At 44.1% G+C, this 20,092-nt stretch overlaps 2 protein-coding genes across 2 annotated transcripts in view; one reads left to right on the forward strand and one right to left on the reverse strand.

Annotated features, from left to right (window-relative positions):
- The window catches only part of GPR19 (G protein-coupled receptor 19), a 53,676-nt gene extending 42,082 nt beyond the window's left edge, over window positions 1–11,594 (reverse strand). The window contains exons 1-2 of the mRNA XM_055095419.2: window positions 10,727–11,594; window positions 6,024–6,322 (exon numbers count right to left, since the gene is read on the reverse strand). The gene's annotated coding sequence lies outside the window, so the exon portion shown is untranslated. The remainder of the gene's footprint in view (window positions 1–6,023; window positions 6,323–10,726) is intronic.
- A 2,359-nt stretch (window positions 11,595–13,953) lies between these two features.
- Window positions 13,954–19,159, forward strand: CDKN1B (cyclin dependent kinase inhibitor 1B). Its single transcript, XM_003808850.5, has 3 exons — window positions 13,954–15,106; window positions 15,617–15,746; window positions 17,833–19,159. The coding sequence occupies exons 1-2, from the start codon at window positions 14,632–14,634 to the stop codon at window positions 15,736–15,738; spliced, it is 597 nt and encodes a 198-aa protein (XP_003808898.1). The 5' UTR covers window positions 13,954–14,631; the 3' UTR covers window positions 15,739–15,746; window positions 17,833–19,159.
- The last annotated feature ends 933 nt before the right edge of the window (window positions 19,160–20,092 follow it).

Raw genomic sequence — 20,092 nt, forward strand, 5'->3', positions numbered from 1 at the left:
CACTTATATTGGACGTGGAAAGGATCTATTATCTAATTTCAACTTGCCTCTATGTCTGTGGCATTGGTGGTTGGGTAAGGTCTATTGATTGTGAGGCACAGTCTCACTTTTTACCACAAGTAATATATGGAGTATGCGTGAGTGCGTGTTCATGTGTGTAACAGGAATCTTAGCCATAGGACATGAAAAGCCAAACTATGGGACCTTGAAAGGTTCGCAGGTAAATGGTAATCAAAGATTCCCAAGGTCTGTGAATTCTAGACATCTTTGCCATAGAAGCCTATGGCCCCTCGCTCTAGCACATAGTGATTCTGCTGGTCCCTACATGTCTTCTCAATGCACCTGTCTGTTTTCTTCTTACTGTACTTCCTAGTTCTTACTGTACTTCCTAGTTCTAGTTCTTGGCTTAGCTAATAACCATTTTCTTTCTTTTGGGTAGAGCAGTCTGTACCAGGCCCCATCATAAACCATAGTGCTGAGTTAGGAGCCCAAGCCAGTGGCTTGGAGGTGGAGTACTTTTCTCTTGGAAGGGGCTATAGACTGTATAAGTTGCATGACTGCCATGTCTAGGATTCCTAATACCGTGCACTGGGAGCCATCTCTGGGATCTTCACTAGAACCAGGTGTACTTGCCAATCATATCTACTGGGTGCTAATTACCTACTTTGCGGTTATTTTGTTTAGAGCATTAGATTAGCTTCATTGGAGGATACAAAAAAGATTAAAGACTAAATAGATTTATATCTGAAGTCAAAGTGAGTAAGTCATAGAGACAGTGTATGTGTTGGTGTGTATGTGGCGGGGGAAGCACTTTCTGAAAGAGCTATGTGTAGTGGAAAAGAATCAAGTTTAGGTTGTTATCTTGACTTTGCAACCAATCGTGTGTGACTATAGAGAAGTCACCTTTGATCTTTTGTTCTACTTCACTTGTTAAGGGTTGTAATACTTAACTTGACTGTATAGACAACTGTTAAAACGCTATCATAAGGCCAGGCGCTGTGGCTCACACCTGTAATCCCAGCACTTTGGGAGGCTGAGATGGGCGGATCACTTGTGGTCAGGAGTTTGAGGCCAGCCTGGCCAACATTGTGAAACCCTGCCTCTACTAAAAATATAAAAGCTAGCTGGGTGTGGTAGTACAGGTCTGTAATCCCAGCTACTCAGGAGGCTGAGGCAGTAGAATCGCTTGAACCCAAGAGGCAGAGGTTACAGTGAGCCGAGATCGTGCCACTGCACTCCAGCCTGGGCAACAGAGCGAGACTCTGTCTCAGAAAAATAAAAACAAAAAATACTATCATAAAATAATTGTTAAATTCAGATTATTGTGTGAGTAGTGTATGAAAATGATATAAAAATGTTGAATAGGTAGAATCTATGCAAATTTAGAGTTCAATTAAATTTGGTGGGGATTAAAATTCTTGTGTATGCATTTAGAAAAGCAGATTATAAATACAGTTGTGGTTTGGAATAGTTGCAGGATTAGGGCTGACAGTTCTGGCCTTGTGCTGCCCTCCTGTGCTGTTTAAACAGCACAGCAGGTCAATTACATTCCTGCTTCATGAATGTTCCGAATTGGGGGAGGGTAGTCTATCTCATTACTAACCCTCTTCTGTCCTCCTGTGGCCACAGAGCGCCTAACTATTTTGGATGTTTCTGTTTCTTCAGTAAAGGAAGGGAAGGAAAACTACTTGGAAACATTCTAGGTCAAACAATCTTATCCTGAGTTATGGAAAAAGGCAACTAATTGCAAATTGCATTTGACATTGGAGATATAATTGATACACCAATATAGAAGATCCTGAGCACATTATCGAGGTTTGGAGAAAAACACCATCATTACAGCATTGGGAAAGGCTTTTTGTCAAGAATAAATAGAAATGCATCTTTTTTTTTTTTTTTGAGACGGAGTCTTGCTCTCTAACCCAGGCTGGAGTGCAGTGGTGCGATCTTGGCCCATGCCTGTAATCCCAGCTACTCGGGAGGTTGAGGCAGGAGAATCACTTGAACTTGGGAGGCGGAGGTTACAGTGAGCTGAGATCGTGCTATTGCACTCCAGCCTGGTCAACAAGAGCGAAACTCCATCTCAAAAAAAAAAAAAAAATTGCTGAGAATTTATAATAAAGCCATACACTGTTTATCTGGTTAATAAGATAGTCTATTATGGTGGGAACAGAAGATGCTGTTCTACAGTGATTTTCTAAGCAGAACATTTGCCAGTTGAAATGAGAGACTCACAAGCAAAGCTAATTATTTGCTAATTCTCTTAGCATATCCTGCAAAAATGGTTACTTTTAAAGATAAGGTCATTTGTCAGCATGGCAATTTTTTTTTTTTGAGACAGGATCTCGCTCTGTTGCCCAGGCTGAAAAGTGCAGTGGCATGTTTACAGCTCACTGCAGCCTTGAACTCCTGGGTTCAAGAGATCCTCTCACCTCAGCCTCCCCAGTAGCTGGGACTACAGGCACACACCACCACACACCCAGCTGATTTTTGTGTTTTTTGTAGACACAGGGTTTCACTATGTTGCCCAGGCTGGTCTTGAACTCCTGGGCTCAAGTGATTCTTCAGCCTCCACCTCCCAAATTGCTGGGATTAGAAACATGAGCCACCAAGCCTGGCCAGTATGATAATTTTTTGATGACAGTTAAGAAAAGATATTGAAGGAAACAGTGTAAAACCAGGCAATGAAAGAGTGGAGAAAGGCAGTCAATATATGGCACCATTTTAATATGCTTGCTTCCCCGTCAGCCAGCCCTCACCCCTGGCCACAGCCTGGCCTGTTGCCAGACTGGTTTCCTGATCAGAACCCATCTACCCTCTGCTTAGACTAGGAGTGTGTGTGCATAATTTATTCATGTGGGTATACAGCATGCATAACATGACTTTCTCTTTTTAACTCACACCAGTCAGGCTTTCACATCTTTACCAAGACTACTCTTATCAAGTCATCAGTGAACTTGATGGCCAAATGCAATGGTCAGTTTTCAGTGTTTATCTTACTTGACCTATCAGCGGCATTGGAATCATTTGATCATGCTTTCCTCCTTGGAACACTCTCTTTACTTGATCCCTGGGTCACCTCTCTCTTGGCTCTCCTCCACTCTACTAAGGGCTTTTTCCCTATCTCCTTTATCTAGATACTTCTCATCTTGATTTCTAAAAGTTGTAGTACCCTAAGGCTAACTGCCTAGCTCTTTTCTATGTCTAAACCCACTCCCTTGGTGTTCTTATCTAGTCTCATAGCTTTAATATCATCTGAATGCCAAACATTTCCAAATGTGTATCTCCAGCACAGACCCTTCTGCCCTGAATTCCAAACTCACATATCCATCTGCTTACTCGACATCTCCATTTGGATGTCTATGGACATCTCAAACTTAACATGACCCAAACAAAATCTGTTCATCTCTCAATCAACCCTATCTCAGCAACTGGTCATACCTTTCTTCAGTTGCTTGGAGTCATCATGAACTCTTTCTCACACACACAGACCATTTCCGAATCTTCAGCAAATCCCATTGGCTATATCTTCAAAAAACACACTATCAACTCTCTACCCTTCTTTTCATGTACACTGCTACCACCCTGGTCTGAGGCCCATGACCTCTTACCTGGATTAGTGTATAGTCTACTATAATACATGGTCTCCCTACTTCTCTCTTGCCTCTTTGAAATACTTCTTACTCAGCAAAGTGACAAAAGTTACCCGAAGTCAGGTAAAAAAACTCTATGCTCAAGGATGATGCACTTCAATTGGCATAAAATCCAGCCTTTACCATGGCTTATAAAGTTTACATGATTGGGGTCTCTACTTCCTTCTTCTCTGACTTCATCTCCTACTCCCCAGCCCCCACTCACCATGTTTCCAACTTACTAGTTCCCTTATTGTCCCTCAACTATCCCAGGCACATTCCTACCTCAGAGCCTCTGGATTTGCTATTTCCTGTGCCTGCAACACAAAATTACATGGTCCATGCTCTCATTCCATTCAGGATTCTACTCAAATATCACTTTATTGAAAAGTCCTTCCTTGTTCATACAGCATCTGCCTTCATTACCCTCTGTACTCTTAATTAGTTGATTTGTCGTGTTAGCACTTACAGCAACATGACATATTATGCTTATTTATTTGTCCATTGTCTGTCTTCCACACTTGAGTGTAAGTTCTGTTTCATGACAGCAGGGACTTTGGCTATCTTTGTTCTCTGCTGTGTCCTCAGAGAGTCTGGCATCTGGTGAGGGTTCATTAAAAATTTAATGAATGAAGAAATGAACAAATATTAATGTGGATAATTATTCAGAGAGTTGGTCAAGAACAGCAAGTGGGTAGGTTCCAGTTTTGTTTTACATGGAAGTTTGTATAAACTGAAGACTAAGATCAGAATCAGGGAACATGTTCTCCTTTATGTCTTCTCAATGTAAAAAATAGAATGTAGTTGAATGTGGTGGATTGGTAATAAATATGTTTATTGTTCCAAATTCCATATTTTATTTATTTATTTTTTTAGGGACAGGGTCTCGCTCTGTCGCCCAGGCTGGAGTGCAGTGGTGCCATCATAGCTCACTGCGGGGTCAAACTCCTGGCCTCAAGTGATCCTCCCACCTTGGCCTCTCAAAGTGCTGGCGTTACAGGCATGAGTCACTGCACCAAGCCCAAATTCTGTATTTTAGTCGTAGAAGTTGTCCACTTATGTTTTAACCATGGAAATTAAATTATGTGTGTGATCATGAATCCAAATTTTGCTATTTATTTCCTATTCTTTTTTTTTTTTTTTTGAGATATGGCCTAGCTCTGTCGCCCAGGCTGGAGTGCAGTGGCGTGATCACAGCTCACTACAGCCTCAACCTCCCTGGCTCAAGCGATACTCCCACCTCAGCCTCCTGAGCAGCTGAGACTCCAAGCATGTGCCACCATGCCCAGCTAATTTTTAAATTTTTTGTAGAGATGGGGTCTCGCTATTTGCCCAGGCTGGTCTCAAACTTCTGGGCTCAAACCATCCTCCCACCTCGGCCTATTTCCTATCCTTATGGTCCTGGCAATGCTGGTAAACTTGCATTAGTTCATTACATTTTACTTGGAAATGAAAATTTTCATCTAAGTAAAATGCCTGATGCATTTTTTTCTTTAAATTCTGACCCCACTAGATTAGTTTTAAACCCTTCTTGAATCTAATTTTTTCAAAGATGCCATTTTTCCAGGCATTTGAATCCCATTTTCCCCAGAGCCTTTGTTTTGTGAATAGTGCATTCTAAGTAAATTAAACCAATGAAGCCTTAGTGATATAATTGCAAACCTATCCAGTCACTGCATCTTCTACAATGGATTCTGGACTCAGCTTAAGTAGGACTAATAAGTACACTAGTCCTAGTGCCTTCTCTGCTCTCTTTTGCGGCTTTGGAACACTCAGTTCTCTATTTCAGAGCTTCATCTGCAAGAGTGGATAATAGCATTTGCCTTACAATTGTGGTCTTATGAGGATCAAATGTGATGACACCAGGGAACCTGCTTTAAAGTGTTTAAAGTGGCTGGGCACGGTGGCTCACGCCTGTAATCCCAGCACTTTGGGAAGCCAAGGCTGGTGGATCACGAGGTTAGGAGTTCAAGACCAGCCTGGCCAAGATGGTGAAACCCCATCTCTACTAAGAATACAAAAATTAGCTGGGCGTGGTGGCACACACCTGTAATCCCAGCTACTTGGGAGACTGAGGCAGAGAACTGCTTGAACCCAGGAGAGGGAGAAGTTGCAGTGAGCCGAGATCACGCCACTGCACTCCAGACTGGGTGACAGAGCAAGACTCCGTCTAAAAAAAAAAAAAAAATTAAAGTATTGTGTTAATTAGGGATGACTTGGGTTCAACCAACAGAAACTCATAACAAGCTAGCTTGGAGCAAAGGGGGGGAAATTATAAACACAGTGCTATAGAACGTAAATGTAGGGAGTAGTACCTCATGAACTAATAGAACGTAAATGTAGGGAGTAGCACCTCATGAGCTAATAGAACATAAATATAGGGAGTAGTACCTCATGAGCTTCAGGATCCGGAAACTGAAGAGTCTTTGGTTGCTCGGGGCTGTCTGTCTTCCTAAAACTATGTGGTCTCTCTTCTCTGCCCCCTTTGCACATTTTTTTCTTTCTTCTGACACTCTGCAGACAGACATTATCTGCATCTTCATCACACATGGGCTGAAGATAGTGTCCTTTTGTTTTTGAGACAGGGTCTCACTCTGTTGCCCAAGCTGGAGTGCAGTGGCATGAACAGGGCTCACTGCAGCTTCGATCTCCTAGGCTCAAGGGATCCTCCGCCTCCACCTGTCGTGTAGCTGGGATCACAGGCACATGCCACCACACCTGGTTAACTTTTTTAATTTTTTGTAGAGACGGATCTTACTTTGTTGCCCAGGCTGGTCTTGAACTCTAGGATCAAGCAGTCCTCCCACCTCAACCTCCCAAAGTGTTGGGATTATGGGCATGAGCCACCATACCCCACTGAAGACAGTGTTCTTAAAAGGGTACTTTCAATCTCAAGTCTACATTACCTCATTAGTCTCTGCCTTACAATTTACTAATTGAAGTTTCTCAGACTTGATTCCAAATTTTCAGGAGAAAAAATTTGGCTAGCCAAGTTTAGGTCAAACAACCACCTCCTCTCCCCTTGTCTGATCAACTCCGGTAATGGGAACAGGGTTTCATAATCTGCTGTCCCCCCAGCAGAGGTTATGGGAACAGAGTCTGAGAAGGGAGTACAGGACAACAGAGAAACAATGAGTGTTGCACACCTCAAGTGTGATGTGAAAGAATTAAGAATACCACATGCAGCCAGGTGCGGTGGCTCACACCTGTAATCCCAGCAACTGGGGAGGCCGAGGTGGGTGGATCACCTGAGGTCAGGAGTTCGAGACCAGCCTGGCTAACATGGCGAAACCTCGTTTCTACTAAAAATACAAAAAATTAGCTGGGCCTGGTGGCGCACACCTCTAATCCCAGCTACTTGGGAGGCTGAGGCAGGAGAATCGTTTGAACCTGGGAGGTGGAGGTTGCAGTGAGCCAAGATCATGCCATTACACTCCAGCTTGGGCAACAAGAGTGGAACTCCATCTCCGGAAAAAAAAAAAAAATACCACATGCATCCTTATTCCTGTACCCGTGTAATTGTTAATCTACTCAGGATCCAACCTGGCCATATGATTAATGGCACATTTGTAAATATGGATAGGTGTCAGATAGCCCCACCAATTATAACATCCCTTCACATTTTGTGTCAGATGCTTGTCTCCAGTATTGTCTCTTTTGCCCTCTTTTTATTTTCGTTACAGACAGAGTCTCCCTCTGTTGCCCAGGCTGGAGTGCAGTGGTACACTATAACATTGAACTCCTGTGCTCAAATGGTCCTTCTGTCTCAGCCCCCCAAGTAGCTGGGACTACAAGTGCACAACACTGTGCCCAGCTGTTTTTTAAAAAATTTTTTTGTAGAGACAGGGTCTTGCTATGTAGACCAGGCTGGTCTTGAATTCCTGGCCTCAAGTAATCCTCCTGACTCAACCTACCAAAGTGAGGGGATTACAAACATGAGCCACTGTGCCTGGCCTTCTGTAGCCCTCTTAAGGGACGTACCTTTTCATTCTTTCTTTTCCCTGGGGATTAAGTTAATTTCAATGCTCATACTGACCATTGAGTGATAAACCAAATTCTTCACCTTCCCTATTCCCTATCTCCCAAACTGTTCCATATGCATTAGTTAGGAGTGACTGTAAAATGCTATAAAAAATGGGCCGGTGTGGTAGCTCATGCCTGTAATCCCAGCACTTTGGGAGGCTCAGGCAGGCAGATGAGGATATTGAGACCATCCTGGCCAACATGGTGAAACCTCGTCTCTACTGAACATACAAACATTAGCTGGGTGTGGTGGCACGTGCCTGCAATCCCAGCTACTCGGGAGGCTGAGGCAGGAGAATTACTTGAACCTGGGAGGTGGAGGTTGCAGTGAGCTGAGATCACGCCATTGCACTCCAGCCTGGTGACAGAATGAGACTCCATCAAAAAAAAAAAAAAAAAAAAAAAAAAAAAGACCCCAAAATGAAAACTTATTTCTTCTCCCAAATCAGGTCAGGGACCCAAGTTGAAGGTGGCTCTGTCATCTTCAACATGTGGCTTCCAAGGTTGCTCTAGTATTCACCTTTCCAGCCCATGAGAAAGGGGAAAGAGAGTGGCGGATTCTGAGGGGGTCACATGACAGGTTCTATGCACTAGGCCTGGAAGACACATACCACCTTTGCTTACATTCTATTGGAAAATACTTCATCATAAAGCCACACCTAATTGCAAAGGAGACAGGGGAATTTCATGTTGCTGGGCAGTTGTATGCTCAGTTATAATTCTGCTACTGGGAAAGAAGGCAACAATGGATTTTGATGGACTGGATCCATCAGTCGCTTGAGAGACTGAGGCAGGAGGATAACTTGAGCCCAAGAGTTCAAGGTTATAGTCTCTCCTACATTCTCCTTTACTGTTACCTCTCTTAGTTAATGGCATTATTCTCTCAAATACCCAAGCTTGAGTCCTTAAATTCGTCCTCCCTTTCTCCATCTCTCTCAATCCTCTTATATGTTCCAGCTACCTAAGTAACCACCCTGCATTTGTTCCTTGCTTTCCATTTCCTCTATAGCATGACTTAAATCCATTGTATCTGTTGATTGAATAACTCATCATCCTCCAAAATTACCTCCATGTCAGTCTCTCCAGGCTCATCACACCCATCCTTTACTCTGCCGTCAGACACTACTTCCAAACACAAAGATCTGCTTGTCCAAGACAGCCTGGGCCCATTAACAGGCACCTCCCCACTCACAGTCAAGGCTGGAAGCACCATATAAAAAGCATCTGCAGCTACACCTTTGCGGCTCAGGAGATTATGGCAGACTGCCTCCTGCTTTCTCTGCCAAGCCCTGTCCTCCTGGGCTCAGGGTTCTCTGTCTCACACTTGAACTCTGCCCATCTCCCCACATCCCACTGGATGAACACCACAGTGGGACTGTCTGCCCAGCTTTTCATTTAGCCCTGTCCCTAGACACTGTCTGTCATATCACCCTCAGCCCCATCTTCGGCAGATCACCCCATCTCACAAATCCAAACTCCAGAGCTCCAACCCAGGCCCAGGGCCCAGGCTTGCTTTTGTTCAGGAGACAAGTTTGGACACTGATCATTCTCTTCACTAAAAGCTCCATCAGTTCGCAGTACTTACTGAGCAACAGATTTTTTAGCATGCCATCCATGGCCAACCACTGTCTGATCCCATCCCCACTTACCACCCCTACCAATTCATCCTTATAATCATCTTGACATTTTCTTATTCTTCAAGATCTGACTCATATATCACTTCTTCCATGAGGCCTTCCTCTTTCTCCTTGCTTTGTACTTCATAGCATCATGTTTTTCTATGTATTGCTTTCTACCTCTAGTTTATTTATTTGAGACAATGTCTTGCTCTGTCACCCAGGCTGGAGTGCAATGGCATGATCATAGCTCACTGCAGCCTCGACCTGGGCTCAAGTGATCCTCCCACCTCTGCTTTCTGAGTTGCTGGGGCTACAGGTGCAGGCCACCACGCCTGGTTCCAACCTCTAGTTTTTGTGCACATGGTATATACTCCCCACAGGCAAGGACTGTGACAAATATTTCTTCACTTCCCACATTGCTGAGAATAATGCCTTGGACAATACCTTACACATGGTATTGATCACTGCTTAAAACCTCCTAATGCCCCAATGGCTTTCCATATCACCAGGCCAATAATAAAAGCCCTACCTATGCCTACCTGGTCCTATCTGATCTGATGCGCTTTTTTTTTTTTTTTTTTTTAAGACAGAGTCTCACTCTGTCTCTCCCGGGCTGGAGTGCAGTGGCACGATCTTGGCTCACTATAAGCTCCGCCTCCCAGGTTCAAGCAATTCTCCTGCCTCAGCCTTCCGACTAGCTGGGATCACAGGCGTGTACCACCATGTCCGGCTAATTTTTGTATTATTAGTAGAGACAGGGTTTCACCATGTTGGCCAGGCTGGTCTTGAACTCCTGACCTCAAGTGATCCACCCACCTTGGCCTTCCAAAGTGCTAGGATTATAGGCGTGAGCACCGTGCCCAGCCCTGATGCTCCTGTTACCACTCCCCACTTGCTCCGCCCTATCCACTATGGGCCCCCCTGCTGTTCCTTGAACACATTAGGCAAGATCCCATCTCAGAGACACTTCATTTGCTCTTTCTCCAGATAGCTGTATGGCTGCTCTCTCATGTCTTCAGGGCTTCTCTCAAAGGCCACCTTTTTTGTGTGTGTGAGATGGAGTCTCACTCTGTCGTCCAGGCTGGTGTGCAGTGGCAAGATCTTGGCTCACTGCAACCTCCGCCTCCTGTGTTCAAGTCATTATCCTGCCTCAGCCTCCTGAGTAGCTGGGATTACAGGCCTGCACTACCATGCCCAGCTAATGTTTGTATTTGTAGTAGAGATGAGTTTCATCATGTTGGCCAGGCTGGTCTTGAACTCCTGACATCAAGTGATCCACCTGCCTCTGCCTCCCAAAGTGCTGGGATTACAGGTGTGAGCCACTGTGCCTGGCCTCAAAGGCCACTTTCTCCATGAGGCCTTCCCTGACCACTTATTCACATTGTGATCCTCGAAACACTCCCTTTTCCCTCTCCGCTTATTGTTTCTCCATAGCATTTTTCACCTCCTTACATAGTATGTACTTCTTTCATGTGCTGTGTTCATTTTCTGTCTCCTCTCCCCTTTTTGGAATGTCAGCATCATTCTAGTTTAAATCTGTTTGTTTACTTCTGTGTTCCCAGAGCCTAAGGATAATGTCTGGCATAGAGGAGGCACTCAATAAATATTTGTTGAAAGAAAGAAGGAATAAGCAAATTAATAGAAGGTGCTCCGTAAATATTTGTGAAATTGAATTAAAAGTGTCAGAAGGAGATGACTGTGAAATTCCCAAAGTCTAAAAATATGTGAGCTTAGAAGAATGGTGGAGTTGAGTGCTGCCTCATTATAAACATCCTCGAGGAAGGACTGAAACTGTGTGCTTGCGGTGGGAGGGGCAGCTGGGCAAGGAACCGTGAACCTTCGCAGAAACATTTGGGGCTGCAGAACTCGGGTGAGAGCGCTGCATCTGGGAGCTGGCGACGCTGGCGGCTTGCTCATTCACCCCATCTGAACACTTGTCTATGACACAGGTGTTTTCTCTTAAGTTATTTTGGTCTTTGCCTCTCTCCTCAGGTTGTGAAGATTACAGAAATCTGGGATGGCTTATGGGACGCTTCTCAGCCCTAAGTAGGAAAACAGCAGTGAAAATGGCAACCAAAACATCATGCAGGACTGGGGGTTTTGGGGAAACAGCTCACTTTAGAGCAGTGCAGTGTAGAGCCTTCCGTCTTCTACCAGGGTCCACCTTTAACACTGTTTATCTGAAAATTTCCCCCCTGGCTTACTCGCTTGCAGCTGCCCACTTTGCAGGAGGATGGCGCTCTGATCTCTATGCTCCCTGTTCCTTCAGGGACTCCATAGTATTTTTTTCCACGCTTCGTCGCTACTACAGCAGACGCCTGCGTTCTCATTATTTGCTGTACAGATCTCCGGTGCCTTGACTGTAAACAAAACACTTTAGATCATTGTGAGGTCGATGTAAGCACAGCCTTTCTGCTGGCAGCCAGACTTCTTAAGGTGGCGTGACTGTGACTTGCTTACTTTTCGAGATCAACAACAACAAAGCGACAAAATGGTGCTCCTACATATTAGTTGAAAGATTCAGCATGTGAAAGGGATCGAAGTGTTTATTTTCCACTTCCATATAAGACATGAATTCCATGAGTAAAATCAAACTTCTGTGGCAAGGTGAACTACTCTAGAATGTCTCCATTTAAACACATGTGGTAGTTTGGGTGTTTATGCATATGGATAGATGCACATATATAGAGTTCCTGTGTTGTCTAGCAATTGTTTTAAAATTTGGACAATTATCTAATTTCTAGGGTAAGGTATAAATTATGGTAGGGAGGCCTACCCTAATTTTCCTGTCCCTTTTCCCCCAGTCTGCAGTCCAATAAATTGACAGCCTTAAAAGTAGAAAAACTAAAGAGGATGAGACCTCTTGCTTGATCCTAGGTGAATTCTTTTCTGTCAGTTAGGTAGGAAGTCCTGACTTGAAAAACTAGTTCTGGGCACTGCCCCCTTTACTGTTCTCTGGGTATCAACCCCTGTCCTTCAATTTTAGTTGAACTAGTGGATGGTGATACCACAGGCTCAAGACAGCTGCATTTAAATATCAGTGACCACAGGCCACATCAAGGAAACATCTGCAGGCAACCCAGGGCCTGGGAAGGAGCCATTTTCAGTCACTTGTAAGACAGCAGGACCTGCAGACTACAGCACAATCAAACTCAGACAAAACCCTGAACCAGTGAGAACCATTAGGAAGGAAAGGAACAGAAAATGAACCAACCTGAGTGTTAGGAGACTTGCATCTAGTCCTGCCTCCGGTACCAACCGAATGCATGTCCCTGGACAGGAAACCTCTCTGAGTCTCGATTTCCTCCGTGGTAAAAAGGAGAGGGTTAAACCACAGGGTCCCGAGGGTCCCTTCCAGCTGTCACATTCTGGAGCGTATGAGATGAGGTAGGCACACAAAGTGGACAAGATGTGGCTAAGAAAACAAGCTACACATCAAGCTCATCTGTAGCATAGGTGCTTAAGAAAACTTTGCTGCTGTGTAATATTAGAACGGAAGGTTGGTTTCCAGTAAAATGCATTAACTTTGGCTCAAACCAAGATGATGGGTACCGGGCATGGGGGTGGGGAGGCAGTTGAAGATCCACTGAGCTTTGTCTCAGGGCAGCCCTGCTCATCGTCCTACTTTATCTTCCACCACGGTGCTCAAGCCCACACTGAGAGAGAAATTTCCAGCTGCAAAAGGGAGAAGAGAAACGCTGGAATACTAGTATCGGATGTTAGGACATGGTTGTGGTGTTTTAAAAATCATTTCATCATCTGGAGTTTGACCCCGAGGGGAGTATTTTCACCCTTCAGCCCTCTGAAAGCATTCACTAGCATCTGAATATTGTTCTGAGTTTGTTGGAGCAGTGAAGTCTGGTGAGAGAGAAGGGTGGAGGAAGGAAGGAGCTGTTGTATTTGGCGGCTGGACTCAGGTAGAGGAAACTGCTACAATCCCGGGAAAGAACAGAAAAGTAGAAAGGGACGAGTTCCCACACGCAGCCAATGTCCATGGCCTTAACTGTGCTTGGGAAGGAAGATCCTGGGCCAGGGGTGTACCCTCGTTTTTCAAAACTAAACGTGTCTGAGACAGCTACAAAGTTTATTAAGGGACTTGAGAGACTAGAGGTTTTTTTTTTTTTTTTTTTTTTAATCTTGAGTTCCTTTCTTATTTTCATTGAGGGAGAGCTTGAGTTCATGATAAGTGCCGCGTCTACTCCTGGCTAATTTCTAAAAGAAAGACGTTCGCCTTGGCTTCTTCGCTAGGCCCCCAGCCTCCGCAGGGATGGCAGAAACTTCTGGGTTAAGGCTGAGCGAACCATTGCCCACTGCCTCCACCAGCCCCCAGCAAAGGCACGCCGGCGGGGGGGCGCCCAGCCCCCCCAGCAAACGCTCCGCGGCCTCCCCCGCAGACCACGAGGTGGGGGCCACTGGGGAGGGCCGAGCTGGGGGCAGCTCGCCACCCCGGCTCCCAGCGAGCTGCCGGCGACCTTCGCGGTCCTCTGGTCCAGGTCCCGGCTTCCCGGGCGAGGAGCGGGAGGGAGGTCGGGGCTTAGGCGCCGCTGCGAACCCGCCAGCGCAGCGCCGGGCCCCGAACCCCAGGCCCCGCCCCAGGTTCCCGGCCGTTTGGCTAGTTTGTTTGTCTTAATTTTAATTTCTCCGAGGCCAGCCAGAGCAGGTTTGTTGGCAGCAGTACCCCTCCAGCAGTCACGCGACCAGCCAATCTCCCGGCGGCGCTCGGGGAGGCGGCGCGCTCGGGAACGAGGGGAGGTGGCGGAACCGCGCCGGGGCCACCTTAAGGCCGCGCTCGCCAGCCTCGGCGGGGCGGCTCCCGCCGCCGCAACCAATGGATCTCCTCCTCTGTTTAAATAGACTCGCCGTGTCAATCATTTTCTTCTTCGTCAGCCTCCCTTCCACCGCCATATTGGGCCACTAAAAAAAGGGGGCTCGTCTTTTCGGGGTGTTTTTCTCCCCCTCCCCTGTCCCCGCTTGCTCACGGCTCTGCGACTCCGACGCCGGCAAGGTTTGGAGAGCGGCTGGGTTCGCGGGACCCGCGGGCTTGCACCCGCCCAGACTTGGACGGGCTTTGCCACCCTCTCCGCTTGCCTGGTCCCCTCCCCTCTCCACCCTCCCGCTCGCCAGTCCATTTGATCAGCGGAGACTCGGCGGCCGGGCCGGGGCTTCCCCGCAGCCCCTGCGCGCTCCTAGAGCTCGGGCCGTGGCTCGTCGGGGTCTGTGTCTTTTGGCTCCGAGGGCAGTCGCTGGGCTTCCGAGAGGGGTTCGGGCTGCGTAGGGGCGCTTTGTTTTGTTCGGTTTTGTTTTGTTTTGTTTTTTTGAGAGTGCGAGAGAGGCGGTCGTGCAGACCCGGGAGAAAGATGTCAAACGTGCGAGTGTCTAACGGGAGCCCTAGCCTGGAGCGGATGGACGCCAGGCAGGCGGAGCACCCCAAGCCCTCGGCCTGCAGGAACCTCTTCGGCCCGGTGGACCACGAAGAGTTAACCCGGGACTTGGAGAAGCACTGCAGAGACATGGAAGAGGCGAGCCAGCGCAAGTGGAATTTCGATTTTCAGAATCACAAACCCCTAGAGGGCAAGTACGAGTGGCAAGAGGTGGAGAAGGGCAGCTTGCCCGAGTTCTACTACAGACCCCCGCGGCCCCCCAAAGGTGCCTGCAAGGTGCCGGCGCAGGAGAGCCAGGATGTCAGCGGGAGCCGCCCGGCGGCGCCTTTAATTGGGGCTCCGGCTAACTCTGAGGACACGCATTTGGTGGACCCAAAGACTGATCCGTCGGACAGCCAGACGGGGTTAGCGGAGCAATGCGCAGGAATAAGGAAGCGACCTGCAACCGACGGTAATGACCCTTTCCCAACCATAGAATGTGTTTGGGGCCCCGCTTTGCCTGCTGGAGGGTGTTAACCGTAGCTTGCTTTTCGGCGTATTCTGATTTAGCTTTGGGAGAGCTAACTTTATTGGTCTTAGGTGTTCAGTGCTACCTGGCCCACTGCTTGTCTGTTTGTGACTTTTAAGTCAGAAACTGGAGATGGTAAGATCCGATAATTTCCCTAACTTAATACATCTTGGTTCCTCTCACTAGCAACTCCTAGATATGTGACAAAGTTGGGATGTTTATCAACGGTCCGCCTCCTGGCTAGGGAGAGAGCTCTGGGGCGGAGAATGCACTTTCTGTTTTTTGAAAACAACCTCATTTTGTGCCCTTAAAAGCCACTGGGGATGACGGATCCAGGATTGTGGGTGGAGGTAGTGGGTTTTTCATCCCCTGACTATGGGGCCAACTTCTGCCAGCCATTGTTTTTTCTAATAAAGATTGTGTGTTCTTTTTAAAAATTTCCCCTGCGCTTAGATTCTTCTACTCAAAACAAAAGAGCCAACAGAACAGAAGAAAATGTTTCAGACGGTTCCCCAAATGCCGGTTCTGTGGAGCAGACGCCCAAGAAGCCTGGCCTCAGAAGACGTCAAACGTAAACAGCTCGGTGGGTTGATCACTAAAGGAGCACGCACTGGAACCCGGGGCCTTCAGACCTCACGATACCTGATCTTACTGGTTGCTGGCAAATTAAAAGCTTGTGGGGTTTTGTTTTGTTTATACTTCGTGAGGTCAAAAAAGTAGCAATGGGGAAGGCTGGGGATACGGTAATTCTTCAGAGTTTCTATGCCCAGAGATACTTTCTCTTCAAACAGTAGACCAGAGCAGCTACTTGTAACCCAGGCCCCATCGGGTAAGAATGTCGTTTCCCTGTGAGTCCCACTAAAACATGTTGGGAGCAATAGGTTCTTTGCCCATCCGAACAAGAACTAGGGTACTCCCTCAGTCCGAATTAATGAGAATTAATTTCCTAGAGGTTCAGCTTGAGTCGGTAACAGATTTTGAGCCATACATGGAAAAATGGCAAATACATGATTAAGTTTCAATTTTGAGGGGGAATGTTTGGTAGAAATTGCTCATCTTTGGTTATGCAAGGGATTAGAGATGTGAATAGGATGGTATGTTGTGTTCTTTGACATTTTAATAAACTGTCACTTTCCCTGTTGTCTCCTAAGTTTGGAGAGAGAAGGAACCAGTATTTGCAAAAACCAAATGGAAAGATAAAAAAGTTACTAAAGTTTCTACAGAATTTCTGGTAACACTGAAGTTGCAAAGCAGAAGTTAAATTAACTCGTGTCAGTAAGCAATCCAGGAACATGTCAGCCAGTGTATGCTAATTGTGCCGTAACAGGGTGATTTGGATATTTGTAGGGGAAATGGGTAGTAAATATCAAGACTGGTGACCGTAGGTCAGCCCAGCACAAAGGAAGTGGAGATTTTTCCATGCACAAGAATCTGATCACTGTAAATAGCTAATTTGAATAATTCAGTCCCCAAATAACCAACATGGGTTGGTTATTCATAATAAACTGCATATTTTAATAGTTTATTAGCTTCCTTTAGACCAAGACTGTGACCTCTTTATTTTCTAAAGCACACACGTAGTTTAGCATATGAGGCGATCTTAATAAATATTGATGTTAACTTTTTAAATCCTCAGTTATAAAAATTTTAAAGTAACAGGGGTTAAGGTGAGATTCAGGTTTGTTGTGTCTTTAAATTGTATATGTGACTTCACATATCTTTTTCAGCGCTTATACAAAACGGCACTATAGAACCTCCATTTTACAGCACCATATGAAGTGGGAAAATTAGGTGAAAATTTTCCTGAAGCAACCTTAACACGCGCAGCCCTTGTTGGTTTGTGACTTGTGGCCTAGCTCATCAGATGAGCCACGAGAATCAGACCTGGATTTTGATCTGGCCCTGTTCTGACATGCAATGAGGCATTTGTAGCATTTAGTAATATTGCTAGTTCAAAGAATACTAGAAATATTAGTAAGAACCTATTCAAAACTATTCATGAGTATTTTCTGCATATGAATCAGGAATTAGAATATTTTGAAAATGATGTTAATAAAATTTTCCTCTGGAAGGCCTTTATAATTTTTATTCCCAATCATTTTTCAAATTTAGAAAGTTTAATCTGTCACAGGAGAAAAAAAATTAAAAATTTTAAAAAATTTAGAAAATTTGTACCCGTAAGTATTACAGTTTCCTAATTATCCTATTTATTTCCCACTTGCCTTGGACCTAGATTATTTAGAGTAGGGTTTCTCAGCCTCTGCACTAATGACATTTTGGGCCGAATAATTCTGTTGTAGGAGGCTGTCCTGTGTGTTTTAGATTGTTTGGAATTATCCCTGGCCTCTCACACTAGATGCCAGCAGTATCCTCCTCCCCCAGTGTGACAACCTAAAATGTCTCCAGACATTGCCAAATGTTCCCTGTGGGGCGGGGGCAACATTGCCCACTGTTAAGAACTACTGCTATAGACAAAAGAACACAGCACAGAGGAAAGGAAAAAAAAATCCAGTTAAGAGAATGTTAGGTGGAGATGACTGTAGTCATCAAACTTTTTTCCCCATCAAGTATTTCCAAGCTAACATAGTGACAAAATAATTCCTGTACTCTACTGGTAACGTTAATCTAGTGCTCTTCCTTTAATTCTTCCGTTTTGTTTTCTTTTGCAGAATTAAGAATATGTTTCCTTGTTTATCAGATACATCACTGCTTGATGAAGCAAGGAAGATATACATGAAAATTTTAAAAATACATATCGCTGACTTCATGGACATCCTGTATAAGCACTGAAAAACAACAACACAATAACACTAAAATTTTAGGCACTCTTAAATGATCTGCCTCTAAAAGCGTTGGATGTAGCATTATGCAATTAGGTTTTTCCTTATTTGCTTCATTGTACTACCTGTGTATATAGTTTTTACCTTTTATGTAGCACATAAACTTTGGGGAAGGGAGGGCAGGGTGGGGCTGAGGAACTGACGTGGAGCGGGGTATGAAGAGCTTGCTTTGATTTACAGCAAGTAGATAAATATTTGACTTGCATGAAGAGAAGCAATTTTGGGGAAGGGTTTGAATTGTTTTCTTTAAAGATGTAATGTCCCTTTCAGAGACAGCTGATACTTCATTTAAAAAAATCACAAAAATTTGAACACTGGCTAAAGATAATTGCTATTTATTTTTACAAGAAGTTTATTCTCATTTGGGAGATCTGGTGATCTCCCAAGCTATCTAAAGTTTGTTAGATAGCTGCATGTGGCTTTTTTAAAAAAGCAACAGAAACCTATCCTCACTGCCCTCCCCAGGCTCTCTTAAAGTTGGAATTTACCAGTTAATTACTCAGCAGAATGGTAATCACTCCAGGTAGTTTGGGGCAAAAATCCGAGGTGCTTGGGAGTTTTGAATGTTAAGAATTGACCATCTGCTTTTATTAAATTTGTTGACAAAATTTTCTCATTTTCTTTTCACTTCGGGCTGTGTAAACAGTCAAAATAATTCTAAATCCCTCGATATTTTTAAAGATCTGTAAGTAACTTCACATTAAAAAATGAAATATTTTTTAATTTAAAGCTTACTCTGTCCATTTATCCAAAGGAAAGTGTTATTTTTAAAGGAAGGTTCATGTAGAGAAAAGCACACTTGTAGGATAAGTGAAATGGATACTACATCTTTAAACAGTATTTCGTTGCCTGTGTATGGAAAAACCATTTGAAGTGTACCTGTGTACATAACTCTGTAAAAACACTGAAAAATTATACTAACTTATTTATGTTAAAAGATTTTTTTTAATCTAGACAATATACAAGCCAAAGTGGCATGTTTTGTGCATTTGTAAATGCTGTGTTGGGTAGAATAGGTTTTCCCCTCTTTTGTTAAATAATATGGCTATGCTTAAAAGGTTGCATACTGAGCCAAGTATAATTTTTTGTAATGTGTGAAAAAGATGCCAATTATTGTTACACATTAAGTAATCAATAAAGAAAACTTCCATAGCTATTCATTGAGTCAAATTGTAATGTGCTTTACCAAACAAGGTATTTGACCTGGCATTCTAGTCATATTTACACAAATGTAAATGTGAAGTGGCAAATACCTAGGTAATTCAGGCCCACAACTCAGATGATGTTTTATGTAGTCCGAATGTAGTTAGCAGTTACTATTTTCCACTTAGCTCTGTGTGGGAGGACAAAACTTTAGAAGGTGAAAATGGAAAAGCTACATTTTCATATGAATAAGGTTGTCAAAAGTCTGCATTAGTAAAAATATTTATGTCTTCTAGGATATGAATGTGTCAAAACCAAAAAATCCTTACATAAGTGTACACTGACACATTTGCAGGATTGAAAATGAAAGTAACATGGTGACTTCTCTAAACTCTATTTACACATGAGAAGTGTGAGGAATTAAAGCAATTGTTTGGACCATCTAATGTATAAATCTTAAAATATTCAAACATATGGGCCCTTAAGAAATTGGTGTGCACTCTAGGTAGCTATTTTCGAAATTTAACTGGTCATACAAAAATTCTTTCAATTTCTATATTTAGAAACGGGGTATTTCCTTGTTATAATCTACACAACCAAAAACTGGCTAATGTAAGTAACCAAATCTGAGGATTTTGACTCTCCATAGCCATACAGCAGATATATAGATTTTACCTAAGGAAAAAAGTATAAGACAAGACATTTTAAAGTCAGATTACTAAAATGATTCCTGTAATTCCACATTCTCAAAAAAAAATGTGTTTAAGGTGTAATAGTAAATTCTTATAGGACTTATTCTAGTAAGTGGGTAAATCGTAAAAATCTAAATTTGGGTTAAATTTTTTCGCTCAAATACCTACATTTCCATTATCGTACCCCAAAAGGAGCTCTCAAAGAGTAGTTTGAACAGTTTTTGACCCGAAGACTTTTTTTTTTTTTTTTTTTT

The sequence above is a fragment of the Pan paniscus genome, chromosome 10, assembly GCF_029289425.2.
Source record: "Pan paniscus chromosome 10, NHGRI_mPanPan1-v2.0_pri, whole genome shotgun sequence".
NCBI lineage: Eukaryota > Metazoa > Chordata > Mammalia > Primates > Hominidae > Pan > Pan paniscus.

Coding starts and splice junctions, on each gene's coding strand:
- CDKN1B (XM_003808850.5), top strand. CDS start 14,632: ATGTCAAACGTGCGAGTGTCTAACGGGAGCCCTAGCCTGGAGCGGATG. Junction 15,107..15,616: donor GAAGCGACCTGCAACCGACG/GTAATGACCCTT, acceptor CCCTGCGCTTAG/ATTCTTCTACTCAAAACAAA.